This window comes from Neolamprologus brichardi, chromosome 17, assembly GCF_056152115.1.
Source record: "Neolamprologus brichardi isolate AB-2024 chromosome 17, ASM5615211v1, whole genome shotgun sequence".
NCBI classification, from domain to species: domain Eukaryota; kingdom Metazoa; phylum Chordata; class Actinopteri; order Cichliformes; family Cichlidae; genus Neolamprologus; species Neolamprologus brichardi.
Genome location: NC_142120.1, coordinates 20496167 through 20517157, shown reverse-complemented (window position 1 = coordinate 20517157; position 20991 = coordinate 20496167). Strand labels below are relative to the sequence as shown.

Genomic DNA, 20991 nt, shown 5'->3' with positions numbered 1-20991 from the left:
CATCATCGCCCTGTTGTTGTGTGTGCTGGTAAAAAATAATAATAATTCAATAAAAATGTACCTTTTTGTTTATTCTCAGTGTGAAGAGCTCTGCTGGACTTACTCCTCATCCCGCGCTCCGCTGCTGCAGCGCCCCCTACTGTGCTGAATGGATCCTGAAGCCAGCCGGCTGCCAGCCCAGGTCCTGGGAGAGAACGAGGCACTGCAGCAGTTCTTCAATGGTGGGATATCCTCCTAACATTAGCAGCACGTCACCTGCAAATATCACAGAATGAGTAAAAGCCTGAGGTTTGGATTTAAGGGGTGGGTCGTGCTGTGAGAATCCGTAAGGATGGTTGAGGATTTTCCGGTGAAAGTGCTGATGTCTTTAAGCAGGATAAAATTCTCTTGTGACTTTAAGGTTGGTAATGTGACAGTTCCAGGAACGCTTGATAAACCTGTTATTAAGAGGGTTGTATGGATTTCTAAAGATGAGCTTGGAAGAAGGTTTGGATGAGTTACTGGGAAGTTAAGATCCTCAATAAGGACAGTTCAGAAATTCTTAAGGATTTCTACAGAAACATTCCCATGATCTAAAAGAGTCCTGAAAGTCTGAGCAGTTCATTGTTATCTGTGAGTTTTATTTCATTTTAGCCTTCACTTTTAGTCTGACCCTAAAAATAGAAACCCACCAACTGTCAGTAGGTTAACTGGCCACATGTACAGTACCTTATCTAGTTCCATATTGTCCCAAAGCTGATAAGATCAAAAAATATTGATCAGTGTGTGTGTAGGTGAACTTTATCATTCATGTTATGTGGGCCAATATAGCAGCATGTGTGAAACTGGATGTTATTCAATACCACTGATTATATCAGAGTCATAGAGAGCAGATATTCCTAACACGGTTATTTCAGCCACGCAGCTCTGCTTGTTTATGAGGGGCTGTCAATCAGAGAAAGATGGCTTAAACTGTAGGACGGGCTTGTTTCAGACAAAGGCTGGCTTGAAGGATGGCTTTTATTTTGAACTGTGGATCATGTAAAACTACTGTAATGGAAGGATAAAAATCTGGAGGTGAAAATCTGAACTCTTTAACATTTGGCTTGTGTTTGTGACGACTGTGAAAATGTCATTATAATTTCCTCTGTGTGTGTGCGTGTGTGTGTGTGTGTGTGTGTGTGTGTGTGTGTGTGTGTGTGTGTTCAGGTCAGGATGTGAGCGGTGTGTTGGACAGCTCTGTCGCGGTTGACACGAGCATGCTGGAGCAGTACCTCAGCAACGATGTGGACCCCATCAGCTTGTAAGAGTCACCCTCAAAGACACATCGACACTTTGAGATCATGTTTTTCATCTGTTGCTCTTTTGGAGGTGAAAAAAAAGGTTTAAACATTTGAAATGTCCTTTAATGTGGATAGGAACCTTTTTTTAATACCTCTCTAATTTTGTACTTTTTTGCGTATTTTTCTGAGAGTGGCTTTGAGGTACAATTATCCGATTTTATTTCTGTCTGACAGCATGAACTCAGTTCTCCTCCTGTTAGGGTCATGACCCTACAGTTATGATGTAGGGTCTATAAAATGCAGTCCTGACTTTATTTCAATATTTTAATTGCCTGATAATCATTTGAATATATCTCAGTTACAAAATTCACTACCAGGTGCAGAAGGTTTCCTCGTATTTTGCTGCATGAAACAGCTCATCCTGAAGCTGCAGAAGTAAATATGAATATCATCATTTCTCCCTGGAGGAGATTCTGTTAGACAACAAACATTGAGTCAGTGTTCAGCTGGTTGGTTATCACCAAAGGGAAGGCTGTAAATGCATAACACAATTAAACATTTATATTAAATATGAATAAGAATTGCTCTTCGTCTTGTTTTTTCCCCCCCAGCATGCTGCCCGAGTCTCCTCCTGATTCGGGCTCAGAGGCCTGGTCACCTGCACAGATTCCAGGTACCATTTACACACATCAGACATGCATTTTTATATGCAATATTTGCATTTTAAGAGACAACAAATTTCGCTTTTTTCACATTCCTTTCTCCCATAGACCGCACGCTGACAAGAGCACTGGTTTTATTAATTATTAATTATTTTATTCATTATTATCAGGATGTCCAAAAAACTCACTGAAAAGCCTTCAGTTAATCCAAAATGCTGCAGCAAGAGCACTGACAGGGACTAGAAAGAGAGAGCATATTTCTCCTGTTTTGGCTTCCCTTCATTGGCTTCCTGTTAAATCCAGAATTGAATTCAAAATCCTGCTCCTCACATACAAGGTCTTAAATAATCAGGCCCCATCTTATCTTAATGACCTTGTAGTACCATATCACCCTATTAGAGCACTTCGCTCTCGCTCTGCAGGCCTACTTGTTGTTCCTAGAGTATTTAAAAGTAGAATGGGAGGCAGAGCCTTCAGTTTTCAGGCCCCTCTTCTGTGGAACCAGCTTCCAGTTTGGATTCGGGAGACAGACACTATCTCTATTTTTAAGATTAGGCTTAAAACTTTCCTTTTTGCTAAAGCACATAGTTAGGGCTGGACCAGGTGACCCTGAATCCTCCCTTAGTTATGCTGCAATAGATGTAGGCTGCCGGGGGATTCCCATGATGCATTGAGTTTTTCCTTTCCAGCCACCTTTCTTGCTCACTATGTATTAACAGACCTCTCTGCATTGAATCATATCTGTTATTAACCTCTGTCTCTGTTCCACAGCATGTCTTTTATCCTGTCTTCCTTCTCTCACCCCAACCGGTTGCAGCAGATGGCCGCCCCTCCCTGAGCCTGGTTTCTTCCTGTTAAAAGGGAGTTTTTCCTTCCCACTGTCGCCAAAGTGCTTGCTCATAGGGGGTCATATGATTGTTGGGTTTTTCTCTGTATCTATGAAGCGCCTTGAGGCGACTTTTGTTGTGATTTGGCGCTATATAAATAAAATTGAATTGGAAAAAAAATTGAATTGAATTGAATTGAATTAACATTTGAAAAACAAACCTGATCAAGCACACATGGTGACCCCTTGATAGCTATTCATAACTGAAATAATAATTACAACACCGCTACAGTAGGGATTTGAAGGTAAACTTTAACAGCCCCTTGAGTCTGCAGAAGCGTTCTTCACTTGTAATCTAATAATCTAGTACAAATTATTAACTCCAACAAGTGTAATGTTCCTCGTTATGTGTGAAAAAACTACAAACCTGTTACCTTGGGAGTGAGTGACTGGTTGCTCTTGTTGTGATGATTGTGCCAGCAAAGAGACCTCCCAAACATCAGGCACATGCACATCTGTGCTAATTGTTCAAGATATAAAAATGACAATGACTTGAGGCTCATAATAATCATGTTTTATCACAAATAATTTGTGAAACAAAAAAGCTTTTGTAAGACATTTTCTTCTCTAATCAGGGAACCTCCGCTACATGTCATCCTATTGGTCCAACCAGCCAACCACGCAGGAGGCATTTCAACCCACAAATGCATCTGCTGCTTCCTCCTCCTGTCACTTTAAGGGTCGACGGCCTGCCCCCTCCAACCCCAGCGAGCTGACTCATGATCAGCTTTGTACTTTGGGACTCACAAACACTTATATCAAGTCTGGGAGTCCACCTGCCCCTCCTGCTCCACCTGGACCACCTGGACCACCTGCTCCTCTGCAGCAGCACCACACACATAACTCACCTGGACAATCACGCTATCTAAGTTCAGAGAAATACTCGCAATCTTACACCCCACCCACACCTCCTTCTCCACCTTTACCACCTTCAAACACCTACACCACAGCCTGCACTGGACCAGGCTTGCTCCCAAATCTAACCACACCCTCTCCAACCCATATGCTGGGCTCTGCCTCCACACTACAAACCTGGTAAGCAGATATTCAGCTTTATGACGCTATGACGTCACAATTTTATTTTATAGTAGGTGGAATTGTGATCATGTAAATGACAGTCTGAAGAAATAGTCCTAAAAGTTGACAGCAAGGTAACAGAAACCATGGGATACAATCCAAACCATAAAGATAAAGAAGAAGGCATGGCATGTGTTTTAGAGACAGTCCTGAAGTACTTACATTTTAAATCAGTTCTGCAATGACAGAGTGAGTCTGCAAAAGAAGGCTGAGAAAATATTCTTGAATTTAGACTGATTGACAGCCGGAACAAGTGGATGGAGTTTGATCAGTTAAAATAAATATTAAATTATTGTTGAAATGCAGACAGTTTTTGACATTTAGAATTTAATCCCATTAAGTCACAGGATATAGTATGCTACAGTTGCTATTGGTATACACAGAAGACTGTTATTGGTATAAAAATGTGTGAACATATTATTGGCATAAAAATGCCACAAAGATGAAGCATGTAAAAAGGAAATAGCAGTGGACCTTAGATTAAGCCATGTGGCACTCCATTGGAGCTTTGAATCTGTCTTCTCCTGTTTCAGCACCTTAGAGAGGAAAAAAAGGAGGAGATCAGAGTCTGAGGAACCATCTGCAGGAGTTGGCACCTCCTGCTCTGATGGTGAAGGAACTCATGGTGGTGTGGGGAGCACTGCAAGTGTTGGTGGAATGGGTGTGGGATCCTATCAACTACTATCTTGGGAACAGTACAGGCCAGAACAGTGGAGCACTTTGCATGACAGCAACTACCAGACACTGTGAGTCAAGGATCAACCCATTTTCTTACTGCAAAGATAGCATTTCTTGACCAAGGACATAGTTTACCAGCATCACTGTGTTTTAGGTCTCCTCCTGCCTACCACGTTGATACAGATAAAGGCTTCAACTACTCCACAGCTGACGAGTCCTTTGTTTGCCAAAAGAAGAACCACTTTCAGGTCACTGTTCACATTGGTGTGGATGCAGAGCCACAGTACATCAAAACGGCCAGTGGGCCACAGGAAATTGACTTTTTCCAGATAAAAGTGTACGGGGTTAAGGTGTGTATAGATTTACTTTCAGTTAGAGAAGGAAAAATAATTGTGCAGACATTAAACATTAGTTTTAAATCCAAGGAGGTTTACATGCATAATAATACTCTATGAAAATGGTGAAACTCCATTGAGGGGCCAATGAACATTACATGGCTAAGGGTACAAGATAACTTCAGTGGGGTGAAGTCATCCTGTGCCCGTAGGAGAAACACAGCCTCAAAGTATTATGTTCCCACCTCCATTCTGCCAAACACAGTGAGTCGAGTTGATGCCAAAGACCTTGCAGGCGCTGCAAGATTTCAGTCCATTATGGTGTTTTGCTTTTAGATCATTAATAAACTCCTCACCTGTAGTTTTGGACTAAACCACCACCTTTCTTATGATCCATGAGGCAACCTCTTGCATGGAGCTCCAGACTCTGGACATTTGATGGTCACCTTCTATTTATTTGATTTCCAAATAATCACAATAACAGTTGCCAACTTCTCACCAAGCTTCTTACTGATGCTCTTGTAGCTCATTTCTGCCGTGTTCAGGTCTAAAATCTTGTTCCTACCATCCTTTGACAGCTCTTTGGTCTTGTCCACCCAATTCATACATGCAAATACTTAGTATGCTTTTCGACATTACTCATCTGTGTAATGTTTGTTTGTCTCCTTCTTATCAAAGCTGGAAACTCCAAGTCACCTTGTGACCATTGAACAATCTCAACCTGACCGCAGCAAAAAACCCTTTCATCCAGTCAGGTATGTAACAGTATTAAAGTCCATATTTTTGACCAGATACATATGACTTAACTACTGTAGAAAAGCTTTTCTTTTGCCTGAATAATGTTTGAGCTTTATTGTCTTCATGGAAGACAGTCCAGTATGATGTATGCAGTTCAATGTTTAAGAAAGCAGCTTGGTGTTGAAGGAGAAAAGCATTTTAGAACATTCCATTTTTTTCCAACACTCCATTTTTCAAGACCAAAACTGTCTTATCCTGAATTCGATAAGCAGAAGACCTTGGATGGATTGATCTGATTTAGGCCTTTTGTTGTCAAATTATTTAGCCTCTTGCAAGCTATCTAGATTACCAAATGGCAGATAATACAGTTAAAAATGTGGCAAATACAGCATTTTAAACATAATGCTATCAAAACTTCCAGGGTCAGTCTACCCAGTGGCAAAATAACCAGAGTAACACTTGGCCGACTGCACTTCAGCGAGACGACGGCCAACAACATGCGTAAAAAAGGCAAACCAAACCCTGACCAGAGGTTTGTAAATGTATAAATATAAAAAAAATTAATGAAGGCATAACAGCAGTAGATAACAGTGATAATTGTGTGTGCTTATTCAGGTATTTTCAGATGGTGGTTGGTCTGTATGCTGTAGTCAAAGATGAGAGTTTTCCCCTGACAGCTTTAGTGTCGGAGAAGATTATTGTCAGGGTAAAAAAAATACATCTATGAACCAAAAATTGATAAACCAATAACTCAATGACCGTATTAAAAAGTTTAAGATTCCATTAAAAATAAATAAATCTTTCCCACAGGCATCTAACCCTGGTCAGTTTGAGACGGATGGGGACACAATGTGGCAGCGCGGAGTGGTGCAGGAAGATTTGGTGTGTCAGGGTCGGGTGGGCATCAACACCGACTCCCCTGATGAGGCACTGGTTGTCTGTGGTAACGCCAAAGTGATGGGCACCATCATGCAGCCATCTGACTGTCGCGCTAAGGAGAACATACAGCAGGTGAAAAAAATTTCATTATCTGAATATCTAAATGATGAGTTTTGTCCATTTGTAGCATGTAGCTTTTTCATTTGTGGTTGATGTTCGACTCTCTAGTCTTCTGTAGTAGTATCTACATCAGCACAGAAATCTGTAGAATCTGAATCGACAGTTAAGTAGTTTTAGTATAATTAAAAAAGGCAATGTCTTAAAGACCACCACTGATATCTTTGCCATTTATTCAGTGGTTTAGCTGAATTCTGTTTGTCCTATTGTCCCTCTGACTTTACACATTAAAAATGACCAGAAATGTGTTCCTCTTTTTGCTTATTAGGTCGACTCTGAGCAGCAGCTGAAGAGAATTAATCAGATGAAGATAGTCGAGTTTGATTATAAACCAGAGTTTGCTTCCAAAATGGGAATAGACCACACCCACCAGACAGGTGCTGCAATTCATCATGCTGATCATACCATATGTTTGAATCTTTCTATTTTCCTCTGAGACGAGTGGCCCAATCTTGATGAAACTTTTTGCATAAACATTGCCTAGGGCATTGTGAGTGCCAACATCAATATGGTGTCTACAAATATTTTGTACAAATCCCACAATATTAATATATATTTATATATTTGGCAAATCAATTGAGCACCAAATTGTGACCTTACAACTGCATTGACCATGCACACATTTGGTGACAAGATGACAACAATGTGGTGATAAGAACACAACATTTGAGTGACCATCTTCATGTCATGAGACACTTTATGAAGCAACCCTTTGGGTAGCCAGTCGTCTAGTCTTGGGTCAAGCTCTATACACCAGTAAATTTACCCCCAAAAATATGGATTTGAATACTATAACAAAATAATCTGAAAAATATATCAATATATATACTATATTTATCCATGTGACTTCTGATATTTAGGTATTATAGCTCAGGAGGTGAAAGAGCTGCTGCCGTCTGCAGTGAAAGACGTTGGAGATGTCATCTGTTCTGATGGAGAGAAAATTAATAACTTCCTCATGGTGGACAAGGTAAGAAGTGCTTACATATGAATTTTGTGTATTGTTGGACCCCTAATACACACACACACACACACACACACACACACACATATATATATATATATATGTATTAGGGGTGCAACAATACACAAAATTCACGGTTCGGTTCGATACTTTGGTGTCACGGATCGATATTTTTTCGATACAAAAAAATGTTCATGCTTTTTTAATTTGTCATTTATTACAATTATAAATATATATTTTAACTCAAACGTACAGTTTTTAAATTTAATGTTGCTGAAACAACAAAGTAATAAAAAAATAAATCTATCTGATTGAAAAATCACTCATCTTTGGAAAAGAGAGTTTATTACAGAGTAATGGCTTTTTCCAAAATAAAAGCTATACTATACACTTCTTCTGGGCTATACTCTCAGCAGCATATTAAACATATCAGGTCCCCATAAGGAGAATCATGTGCTAACGGCTGTCTAAATGACTCGGGTAAAGTTTGTAGCATGCGTGCTTGTTGTTTTTGTCTGCTTCCACTTGTCTTTGCACTAGGATGATGTCGGCGTAAATGTGCAGTCATATTCATTGTGTTCCCACTAGTGCTGTCAGCATTAATCTCGTTGAAATGACGTTAATGCCACAACACGGCAAATCTCCGTTAACGAGCTACCGCGGATCGCCCTGTGCGTGGGGCTGGACGGCCAACACGTTAACGAGCTAACTGCGCTAACGCACTAGTTCCCACCAATTGAGCATTGCGTGGCACATCCAACATACTGTTTTACTTTTGTCCATGACGCGCTTACCATCAGGGTCATACTTCACATGAAAACCAAGATAGTTCCAAACGCCAGGTCTGAATGAGGGTGGGGGAGGTTCAATTTCGGGTAGTGTTGAGGTAGTTGCCATGTCGCAACGAGTATATATATATATATATATATATATATATATATATATATATATATATACATATATATATGGGTTTTTTGGGTTTTTTTTTAATGATACTCTACATTTATGCTACTCTTCAAATACAACCAAATTTAGGTTACTTTAGTGATTTTCAAATCTTACATTGGTTGCATGCACACACAACACAAGGAAAAAAATGGTTGTCATTAGAAGAAACATTTAAGATAACATTTTGAAAGTATAATGGTTGCCTGACAACTACATCCTGCAGTGATCTTAGCAACCAACACTAACGCCCTCCCTCTCCTCTTCCAGGAGCAGATCTTCATGGAAAATGTGGGCGCAGTGCAGCAGCTGTCAAAGCTCACTGACAACCTGGAAACTCGTATCAACGAACTTGAGGTCTGGAACCGTCGACTGGCAAAGCTGAAGAGTCTGACGGGTAGCCTACGATCCACTGGGTATTTACCTTCATCCATCTATCACTTAGAGTTACATCCATATGTATTCAGAGAATGACACTTTTTCACACACTTCTTGTGTGAAGAATTCAGGTTTAGGAGATTCAACAAAACTGTGTTAAGCTGCTTTCATACACAGTATTCATTTTGTGAGGCTCAAACGGATAAGGATTGTTCTGCTTCGATAAAGATCTTTTGCAGTCGATGACAGTCTGAAGTCTTGAAGCCATGCACATCACCAAATGCTGTGTCTATCAGGGAGAACAGCCCTAGCCATGGAAGAACCACTTCCAGTGGTATGAGAAAGCATTTTACCCCTTCCTGATTTCTTAGTTTCAGCATATTTGCCACACTTGTTCACAGATATTTCAGATGATCAAACAAAATCTAATATTAGACAGAGTTAACCCAAGAAATGTATTGATGCATGCCCAATCATCCAGGTAAGGAAATTTCGTTTTGTTCATCTGGATGTTGCGTTTTCAGTGGGAGAAATGTTTTGTCACTCATCCAAGTGAATTCTTCAGTCTTAAATTGAAGTAGTCTTTGTATTTCAATAATTCTTGAAAGAGTAGCACAAAATGGCTGACAAGTATTTTTGAGTATGATGGGACAATATTGGAACGCCTATATTTGGGCAGTTTCTGCCATTCTTCTTTGCAGAACCTCTTCGGTTTCATCAGGTTGGATGGGGAGTGTTGGTGCACATTTTCTGATCTCTTCAGAAATGTTTAATGAGGTTTAAGTCGGCTCGGCCAGGACTTTCACAGAGTGGTCCTGAGGCCACTCCTTTGTTATCTTGGCTGTTTGCTTAGGGTCGCTGTCCAGTTGGAAGATGACCCTTCACCCCAGTCCAAGGTCCAGAGTGATCTGGAGCAGGTTTTCACCAATTCCCTATACAGTGCATTCATCTTTTCATTACTCCTTTATAGTGTCCCACTTCCTGCTGCTGAAAAACATCTCTGCAGCATTACGCTGCCACCACCACGGTAGAGATGGTTTTGGCCAGGTAATAAGCAGTGCCTGGTTTATTCCAGAAAACACTTGGCATTCAAGTCAAAGAGAATTTTGTTTTTCATGGTCTGAGCGTCCTTCAGGTGCCATTTACTGAGGAGTGGATTCTGTCTGGCCACTCATCACCATTGGTGGAGTGCTGCAGAAACAATTGTCCTTCTGGAAGGTTTTCCTCTCTCCACAGAGGAACAAAGGCTCTCTGCCAGAGTGACCCTTGAGTTCTTGGTCACCTCCCTGACTAAGGTCCTTCTAAGCCAATTACTTAGACTGGCTGGTGGTCAGCTCTAGGAAGAATCCTGTTGGTTCCAAACTTCTTCTGTTTTTGAATGATGGAGGCCGCTGTGTTCACTGGAGATTTCCGTGTTGCAGACCTTTCTTTGTAAAAATTCCCATACCTGTGCCTAGATACAATCCTATCTCAGAGGTCTACAAACAATTTCTTGGACTTCATGGCTTGATTTTTGCTCTGACATTCACTTTCACCTATCAGATCTTATGCAGACATGTCCAATCAACTGAATTTACCACAGGTGGACTCCAAATGATTTACAGAAACATCTGACATATTATCAGAGGAAACATGATGCACTTGAGCTCAATTTTGAGTGTTATGTATGTACTTGTAATATTTGTATTCTTTATTTTAATACATTTGCAAAAATGTCAAGCAAACCTTTTCCATTCAACTAAGTGAAAGGGTTTGTCTTAGCAAACCTTCTTAACTGTTACATTCATGAGTTCAATTTCACAAGTTGTTGAATGCTAAAATGGATCAAAACAGAATATTACAATATCATAAAATGCACCCTTTAAAGGAAATCTAATATTTAAAAGGATGCATTTCATAATTTCTCTTAAAATAACTCCATTATGGTTATGTCTAAAGGCAGAGTCATACTACAAAGTATATAGCACCATGGAAAATGACTCATGAAATCTTTATTGCAACATTACTGTACTATATCAGTGCAAAGCACAGGTCAAGGACAAATGAGTTTCTGAAGGCTACTGTGGGTAACACTGAAAGGCATTAATAGACAAGAAATCACCACAGGTAACAGATTATATAACATCCAAGGGATCAGTTACTATAGCTTCAGGTCTTATCTTGGGATAGTTGAAAGGCATCTTAAGAAATGTATATAGTAGTACCTTAAGCCGATATCCCTGAAGAAAGTTGAAGGACTGTCGTTCACCTCTGTACAAAATAACCTCTTAACTTTGCTAAATGTCATGAATACACTCATCACTATTCAAATAAATAGAGTTTATTGTTATAATCTTAAAGGAGCTCTATCTTCCATCCTTCAAGAAGCATGTGGAGGGATGGATTTCAGGAGCAGGAGTAGAGTTTGAATTTTCTTCCTTTTTTTTGCAAAATTTATTCTGTGATTTGAAAATGAAGCAGTGTTTATGTTATTTCTAACAGGAGACCTCAGAAACACAGCAGCATGTCGACAACATCAATACCTGATGCATGTAAGACTGAAAAAGTGCAAAGGGAGGAGAAAAGTCACAAATACAGACGGTGCCTGCGGCATAAAGTCTTCCAGATAAGCGTCTTTGCTCTGCTGGCCACTATGGCTTGCTGGTGAGATATGATGTCACTTAGAAATGATATGTCAAATTAAGAAAGAAAGAAAATCTATATTGTAATGTGTTTGTGTGTGCAGTGTCATCTCTATCACCACTCTATACCTAGTTAATGTGAAGGAGGAAGATTTTGGAACCATTCCTGGAAACAGGTAAACAATAACAGCTTTCATAGTGATTCCTTGTCACTGAAACAGTTCCAAATCACCATCATTACATATGTTGTTTCAGATACACTAAGGCAGTGGTTCCCAAACATTTTTTGCTAGCCCCCTCCCCCTCGTCACTTCATGTGCAGGGCATTTTTGTTTTTCTTTGTTTGAAACCTACTGTGCATTTATTTGAATACTTCCAAAAGAATCATTCTCAGACTGGTTAAACTTCCAGTGGATTTTAGAACTTTCACAGAGAAAGTAATGGAAACCACACCATAACAGATTGATAACTATCCTCTTGTTGTATATAGGTCATCTCCAGTGTTGGGACTAACGCGTTATTAAGTAACGCGTTACAGTAACTACGTTATTATTGTGGTAACGCGCACGGTAACTAGTTATTATGCCAAAACCAGGAACGCGTTACTCGTTACTGGGATTTAGATAGGCTCGTTATTCGTTACTTCGTGTGGTGGCTATCGCGGAGCTTCCACAGATTCAATAACATTAGCAAGTGGTGGAAGCCAGGAGGTGGATGAAGGAAAAGGGAGGCAAGAGGAGAGACCCGAAGCGGCCGCTGGTCCGAGAGTGTCAGGTGAACTGAACTTCAGGTAAGAAGTTATAACCTGCAGTCCATCTGGGTCAGATATGAACCAAGTTTAGGTGGAGTTTATTTTCGTTATGCTGACTTTTTCGTACTGCGTGCTAGCTAGCATGACGGAGTTTCTATACAGCTGGGTGGGTGAGCTGAAAAGGAACACAGTTTGTCCCGGACTTCAGCTACAATGAAAAAGACACAAAGTTGGAGTTATTCTGTGTTTACGCTGCACAGCTGCCTCTTCTTCTCTCACCCTCCCTCTCCTGTTTCTACTTCAATCATGAAACTGATCAATGATCAGCTGATCGGCTTTTCTCTCTTGCTTATTTATCGCCCACTTTGCGCCAGAAAGAGGAAACCAGCGGATGTCACGGTAAACAACAGCAGCACTTTTAAGCTTGATCAGCTGTTGTTAGAATTTATTTAATATTAATTAAGTATCAGCTGATGTTTGCTGGAGCCACAGCTGTAAACCTGCTGGTCATGATATCGGTTTGAATATGTGGTGAGAGGGAAACATGAAGATGAAACCAGGAGATGACAGCTGGTAACTGTGCAGGGGCGGGTCTAGCAAAGTGTTGCCAGGGTTCCATGTAGGGCATTAAAAGGGAAAGGGGGGCACAAGGAAATACTTTTCTTATTCTCATTTAAAATGTCTCACTTTTAAAAAAATAATTATCTGAGTCTTACAACAAACGATTGATAGATTGATACATGTATACCATCAGAACAGTGTACATCACTGTTACAACAGTGTTTATTTTCATTCAAAGGCTTTATGATTTTTCCTATAATGGTGGGCCGGTCTCTAGCCAAAATGCCCAGGACGATTTTTTTTGTCCCAGTCCAGCCCTGTATGCAGCTCATCTGCAGTCTGGTGTTGCCTACATCTTCATATTCAGAAGGCAGAATTTCCGAGTTCTGAGTACAATCGAAAACACCATGACTGCAGTTTTTGTGTTGGATGTAAAAACCAGGCTAGGATAGAATCAGGCGTGGGATTTCTCTTGTGGAAATGTGCACATTATTTTTTCCTTTCTATTGGTAGGTGGCACAGTGCACTTGTGGCAAGTAAGCAAGCTAGAAGACTGGCAATCTTGCTGGGTATCCAGTTACGGAAGCAACACATTAACAAGAGAATTCTGAGTAAAACCAAAGTTACTTTCCCTAGTAACTAGTTACTCTGAAAGTAACGAGTAACTTGAAGTAACTGAGTTACTTTTGATAGAAGTAACTAGTAATGTAACTAAGTTACTAATTTAAAGTAACTTACCCAACACTGGTCATCTCAGAGATTCGCCTGAGATTCTCTTGGCTGTTCTGATTGTTTTTGACGCATATAGGCTATATGATGACATTTGTTTCAATATGGACATTTATTGAGAGGAAGTCTACCCTCTTCTCTTACGTTAGCCTTGCCATTGTTCCCTAACTAGCCACCAGGTAGCCTCATATGTCAAATGGCCCTTAACTAACCCTCCAAACATAACTGGTATTTTGTTTTTTGCCTTCATTCATGTCCATCATCACAGAAATGCTGTACAGTTTAGTTATTTTATACATATTTTGGTCAGAACGTAATATATCATCTTCAAATTTCTATTAGTTTGCTAGCTTCCCGATAACTCTACTTCACTTTGTAAAGCAAAAAAAATTCCTAAATATCCAGACTTTATTATAGCACCTGGGAAGACAGCCACACTGATCATTTTTTTGGCGCTGATAGAACTTGGACTATTTTTAAGTGTCAAAGTTTGTTTGTTTGGCAAGCTCCAGCATTATTTACCCCTTGAAATGACAAATGAAAATGAAGGGAGCTAAAAAGTTCTGAAATGTAGTTCTTGTCAGCTTGTCTGCATTATTATTGTTATGTTAACCAACAAGTTTTATGTTTTTGTGTGTTAGTAATACCACTGAGACTCCTCTGCAAACCTCATCATGGACCAGCACAGGTAATGTGATGCCTTTTAACACTGAGTCTAAAGCCAAAAAGACAAAGACAAATAATAGTGTAAATAGTATTATAAGCATTTAGAGATCAGATAGAGACCTAAATACACTCACCTAAATACTCAGATTAAATTATTTCAGAGCTTTTTCAGTGCTTCTGAATACCAATAGCAGTGGCAACAGAGAAAACAAAGTAATAATACGATAAATCTCTTCCAGTCCTGCCAACTGGTACTCCTGGCCTCTGGCCCCCTGCTGTGGACTTCTGTGATCTGCTATACTGTGATAAGGTGTACTGCTGCCCTTCATCAACAGAGGGCACCACTAACTCAAACATCAACATCTCCAAATCAACAGAAATACCTGTTATGAAAGGTAAAGTTATTTCACTCTCTAGTTCTTGCTTACGTTAAAAAATAATTTCATCATAGCTGATTTTTGGTTCACCATTTGATATTTCTGCTCCTCAGAAAAAAACATTGAAGATTTTTATGGACAGCTGAAAAGTGCTGGAGACTGTGAGTAAAATTTTATATAGTTTCAATTCATATATTAAAGTTATTGAGAGATCTTTGACTGATTTTAACTTAGAAGGGAAAAACAAAGTGTTATTCAAAAGATCCTTCAACAAGGATTCATGAAGCCTCACCTCGACCAGGGATACTAGTACCCCAGCCTAGGCCTGGGCCTGGCAGTGGGCGAGGGCTCGGTTTCAGAGCACACCGGGTCTTAATGCATGCAACTCCTCTGGGTTCAGCATGAATGCACCAAATGGCTTAATCCTCCTTTAATACTTTGTGGACTGATTGTAAGCAGATGGCTTGGTGGATCAATCTTCAGTTGCCAAAACTGGCTATAGGGACGTTTGTTTAAATAGTCCGGGTTTCTGATCCTATCGGTATTACTTAGAAGGCAAACAGAGCTTGAATGGAGTGAGGGAGGAGACCCTCCCATCTCTAGCTGCTTTTCAGTCCCGCTGATGCCGATCCTGTTCTCTCTGAAGGCCTGCTTGCTCGCATGGCCTAGCCGTCAAGCCCTCCTCCTTCAGGCCCAATGTTATCAGCAGCTCGTCTCTAATCCATGCATTTGGTAAATAACTGGATTAAGATTTAGCAGGCTTTTTTATGCTAATCTTGAGAGGAGAGAGGCTGGCCACAATGCGTTTATCTCTCTTCCATGTAGATGTACTAGAATAGGAAGGGAGCCAAATCCTTGAAAGTTATAATCTTACACAGCAAAAACGAGCAGAGAAAAAGCCAAAAAATATACCCAGAAAACCAATATAAAACCAATTCGTGGGTCCACAGTGTTTGGGCGGTGGTTGCTCTTCTGCCATCTATTGCTGCAATATGTAACTTAATGCAAGAACTAGAGTAAGAACAACGCCAAATGTTCCTAGGAGCCATTTTTTACATTATTTGCCCACATGCATCCTCCTCTCTCTCCTCTCCTTTCTTGATGTCCACGACATTCCTTGTGCTTTTGGGTTGGGGAACAGTCTTTTGGGCAATAACAGTGAGACTTGGAGGAGTGTGTGCCCTGCCTGATCTGAACCTGATTGGCATGAGGTTTCATAAGTGCATGTAGCAGCAGAATATACTGGGTCACAGGGAAGATGATGCATTGCCTAATGTTTCTAGTCCACTAAAATAAAGGACGTTTATTACATGTTAAACTTGAACCTTGAATTCCTGGACTTGGATTTTTGAATGCTGTTTCTGGTCATAAACTTCATAATTTTTCATTTATCATCATTTACTTGCATGAGAACTCCAGTCTGGGTGACACCAGTAATGCTCCTATTATTTTCTTTGTTCTTTTTCTTTAAAAAAATAAATAAATTATACATCTGTTTTTCTGTTTCTATCAGGGACGAACACCACTATCCATTCTATCAAGATCAAAGAAAGCCAGCTGGTGATTGACAGAAAATACTGCCTAAGAGACGAATGTGGGTAAGTAGAGAAAGCGAACATAAACACACTGTGATTGTATGCAGGTTATAGACTGTTTAGTATATTCTTCATTTGATAACACTGCTGTAAGAATTGAATTGAATTGAATTAAAAAGGGTGTTTCAGCTTTTGCAAGCTTGTTAAATAACCAGATTCACCATGAGAGCCAAATAAAGTGGACTTTGTCCCAATATCAAACATTTATGGGTTAAATCTCATCCTAAGCCCATGGCTCTTCAAGTGCAGCTCTTGGGCAAATTGGTGGCCCTTGTTAATTATTTGTGTGGATCGTGGGCGTAACAAAGAAAGAATGCACTCCCAAAATCTTCTTTGGCCACTCTACACCTTTGAGCTGTCATTTTAACTATTGCCTTTATTTTCAGTGGTCACGGAATATGAACATGAACATGTAGAGAACCACTAGCAAAATTTAATTTCAAATCTCGTAAATTTTAATTTTAAGGAGTTCCTTGTTATACTTCTATCACCAGCAAGTTGTAAAAAATCTGTTGAGGTTTTCCTATGTCAACATTTTATTTCTATGGCGCTTGCCAACTGTTATTTTATCTGTACTGTGATTTTGGTATATAATTGCTTGTAAGGTGTCCCTGAGTGCCTTAAAAAGCATGCACAAATAAAATGCTCTTATTATTATCTTTGCTGTTGCAGAGTTCTCCCATAAAGTTCACTTTAGGATTCTTTGAGAGTCATGTCACTCTCTTCTAAAGCACTACGTTAAACGCTAACTGTCTTTATATAGACTCAATTATTGCAAAATAGTTCCACAGTGAAAGTTTTCACACCTTTGTGATGTAACTGTCTCCATCTACTGGACATCCTTCTTAGATCTTTAGCAAGGAGACACTTGTGTAAAAAGAGTGAGAGGACTGTGAAAAGGTAGTTTGTTGTAAGAGAGATTTAAACTTGAGACAGTAAAGTTCTGCGTGATTTACATTTATGTAAATCATATAAACTTAAATGATATTTTAAGAAAACAGGTTGCAGTAATACTTGACTGTGCATGTGCATGTGGAGTGGATGTCAATGTCAAAGTCAAAAAGACCTTTAATCTTAAATGCCAGTAAAATCTCTATTAAATTTTGGCAGGTCCTCAGTAATGATATATGCTACCTTGTGCTATTAATTAAATATGTAGTAAAAATAAATAATGTTATACTTCTGTTGTTTCCTTTAAGCCCCAGTCGATACATCTTCAGAGTTCCTGTCAGTGAGTTTGTTCCTGTCAACATGAAAGTAACCCTGCTCATGAAGTAAGTATCCTAATATACTCACACATGCTATTAAAACATGTATTATTAATATTATTATTCTTGTTATTATTGTTATTATTATTTATATTTAAGCTTAATCTATTCCCTTTTTATCTGCTAATGTTGGAATGACACTATAGATTTTTTTTGCAAATGCCAATTTATATGCGATATTGAGATAAATTGACATAAATGTTATTTTCTGTTTGTGTATATAAATCTGTGTCTGGTTTATGTAGCTCTACAGAGGAGTTGGTAGTCCATCTGTGCAATTTTGATGAGTCCACGGTCTGTTCTGCTCAGCTGGATATCAGCACTGTGTCTGACAGCAGATACCCATCAAATACACAGGTCAGAATCAATAATCAGTTTCCCTAAATGTCACTTATATACAGCATGTAAATATAAATGTAAATGTAAAAGCTTCACACAAAACAATAGGATAATTAACAGGGTTTTTCTTTATCTGTAATTTGAGCTTTTACCTTCTTTAGAACATAAATGCCATTTTTAAAATAAGGGAATCTCTTCGTTGTTTTTCATTAATTTAAGGCTTTTTCATCTTTAAGAATATAAGTTAATATTAAGTATAACTTCTTATCATTTACATTAAATTTGAAAAAAAAAAGTTTTAATGGATTAAATTCATCCAGTTTTTGGAACTTAAATTTTTTTTTTAAAAAGTAGAATGGTGTGCTCTAATTCATGAAAATTAAATATATATATATATATATATATATATATATATATATATATATATATATATATATATATATATATATATATATATATATATATATATATTTAAATTATTACCATTTACTATGTCTATGGTATAAATATGAGACAATACAGAAATGTGTTTAATATCTAATTGTTTACTGTGATGCTGTGTATTAAAACACAAAAGCCTGTGTGAAGATGCAAATTAATGGATCATTTTTCATCGGTTTTTTGTTACATTGCTGGTCAAAATCAATCCATCCATTCATCAGTTTTTTTCCATTTATCAGGCCTGGGTTGTTCAGCAGTTAGGCAGAAATTTGTTTTGAGGGTCACTGTGGCGGTTAATAATGCAGCAAGTGTGGGGCAATCACTGATTAATAATGAATGTGTGGCAGGTTTTCTTCACAGTGGGATGACAACATGCTAATCACAGTAACACTTAAACCTTGATGTACAGAGGACCAAACATACGAATGCTTTGTCATACGTTTACATTTATGTCGAGGTTTTCTTTCTACTAAGTGAGTTTTGAGGCATGAAATGAATCAGTCCTGATTCTGGAATAAAAAAGAAGAAATAAACTTATCTGGATCTGTGAAACTTACTTTAAGTGAATTTTCAGCAGGGCAGCGCTGATGAAAATCAACCCAGCTGTAGAAATCGTTTGATTTTGCCCTTGTTTTAAAGTTAAATACTAAGTCTCTTAAAACTATATATTTATCAAAAACCATTTAATTATTCTCAAAAATTAAGTAAAGCTTCATCAATAATTCAGAATAATTTCGAACTTCTAACTTTGGGAATGAATTTAGTCTATTTGGGGAAGTTTGAAGCCTTTTTCTTTCTTCTAATATGAAGTGATGAGTTTGGTTTAGGTTCTTAAGACTAAATAAGAATTTTACTAATATTCCTTCCAATCTTACAAAGATATTAAATCTGGGGTACTTTTAGCACTTCTGTATCAATTGGCCCAAATGTCACAAGCCAGACTTCTTATGGTTCATGACAAGTGTAGTGTGGGCATCTGTGGCCCACGCTACACTTGTCAAGGAGGCGAACTGGCAGATGAGTTGCAGCAACCAGGCTCTTAATTGCTATCTGAGTAGGTATGGCCATTTTTCACTTTTATGGGCTAATTCCCCAAATGACAAAGAACTGATCATGAAAACATTCATTCAGGATTAGCTTCAAATAATTGTTTTTCTGACCTTAATGTGACATTTTTTTACTGTTTCCATTGAAAATTAGAGGTTTTGCTGAATAAATAATAACTGCCCTTTTTTGGCCTTTTTTCGGCAGGGGGAACATGAATGGCCTCTTCATGTGGCTCGCCTTTATCAAAGCTGGTATCACTTCCGCTCAACAGTGGCTGTAAGAAACCAAAAATTATTAATTTTTCTTCTATAAAAGACCTACATTTCACTGGTTATGAAACCTTTAAGACACACAGTCCTCTTCTTGCTGCATGAACATGAAAACACTATTTAAACAGTCCTCACTTTTACTAAGAACATTGATGGAAACATTAGTGTTATAAAACATTTTATTTTATGTTGCCTGTCATAGAAATTTTCATTATTGATGTTATTTATATAAATATTTTCACAGAAACATGGATCCTACAGACTGTTGGGTTATATAATGTATATGCTTATCAATGTCTTTCTTCAGGGTCAAGCAGACTGCAGTACCAACTATCAATACGCGGGGGCGCTCTTCACAGACTACCACTTCTACTTCTACAGACACTGCACGGAATTTTAGAAACACAATTACAGACAAATTACAAAAACATGTTTATGGAATATTTGCTTTATTTCTGCAAAGATGACAATTAGAGAAATCCAAGCATGCTCTAATCAGTTTTGTTTTGGGGGGTTTCGTGGGGTGGGGGGGGGGGGGGGGGGGTATGTTTATTATTCTAGAAAAATGGCTGGTTAATTTAAAAACAAAAAACAAAAAAAACCGACAAGTTGAAAACATTAACTTTGACATTGTATTATTTAATGTATTTTACTCATATCTTTGTTTTATGCTAACTTTTACACAGACTGGCAAACATGGAAATGCCAAAAATAAAAAACATTACAACAACCCATCTTCCAATCAGAGATGGGATTTACTGTGACTGGAGTTCAGACAGGATAAGTGTAGGCGCACATGCGAGGATCATCGAGATTTAAAAAAAAAAAAAGAAAGTACATTTCCGCCATGTGAAAATTTGTTTTCTATATGCATTTTTAAATTGTCTATTTTTCTGCCTTTTCTCAAATATTTGTTTTTGTTTTTCTTTGATATGAACAGTTTTACCTCCTTGTGTGTGTGAAACTGTTAAAATGTAGATAGATATAAAAAATCCTTATATACATACGACATCCCAGATGAGAATGAATGAATAATTTATATTAAATACTTTGTTTCTTCACATAGTTGAATGTGCTGACATGAAAAGACAAAAAAATCACACAAAATTTATCAATGGAAATCAAATTTAGCAACCCATGGAGGTCCATATTGTGAGTCACGCTCATAATTAAAATTTGAAAAAAAAAAAAAAAACACACTGCAGGCTGATTCAACTTTGATGTAATGCCCTTAAAACACGCCAAAATGAGGCTCAGTAGTGTGCGTGGCCTCCACGTGCCTGTATGACTTCCCTACAATGCTTGGGTATGCTCCTGATGAGATGGCGGATTATCTGTTGAGGGAT

General features: G+C 38.5%; 1 protein-coding gene across 1 annotated transcript; it reads left to right on the top strand.

Moving 5' to 3' along the window:
- Positions 1–148: 148 nt before the first annotated feature.
- On the top strand, positions 149–20132 carry myrfl (myelin regulatory factor like). The gene is made up of 23 exons (XM_087831037.1): positions 149–221; positions 1189–1282; positions 1874–1935; positions 3386–3845; positions 4421–4633; positions 4720–4915; positions 5579–5655; positions 6060–6170; positions 6254–6344; positions 6449–6649; positions 6963–7071; positions 7555–7664; positions 8874–9019; positions 11463–11624; positions 11707–11778; positions 14285–14331; positions 14549–14704; positions 14800–14847; positions 16200–16284; positions 17481–17555; positions 17795–17906; positions 19581–19652; positions 19953–20132. The coding sequence occupies exons 1-23, from the start codon at positions 149–151 to the stop codon at positions 20043–20045; spliced, it is 2865 nt and encodes a 954-aa protein (XP_087687163.1). The 3' UTR covers positions 20046–20132.
- Positions 20133–20991: the final 859 nt, after the last annotated feature.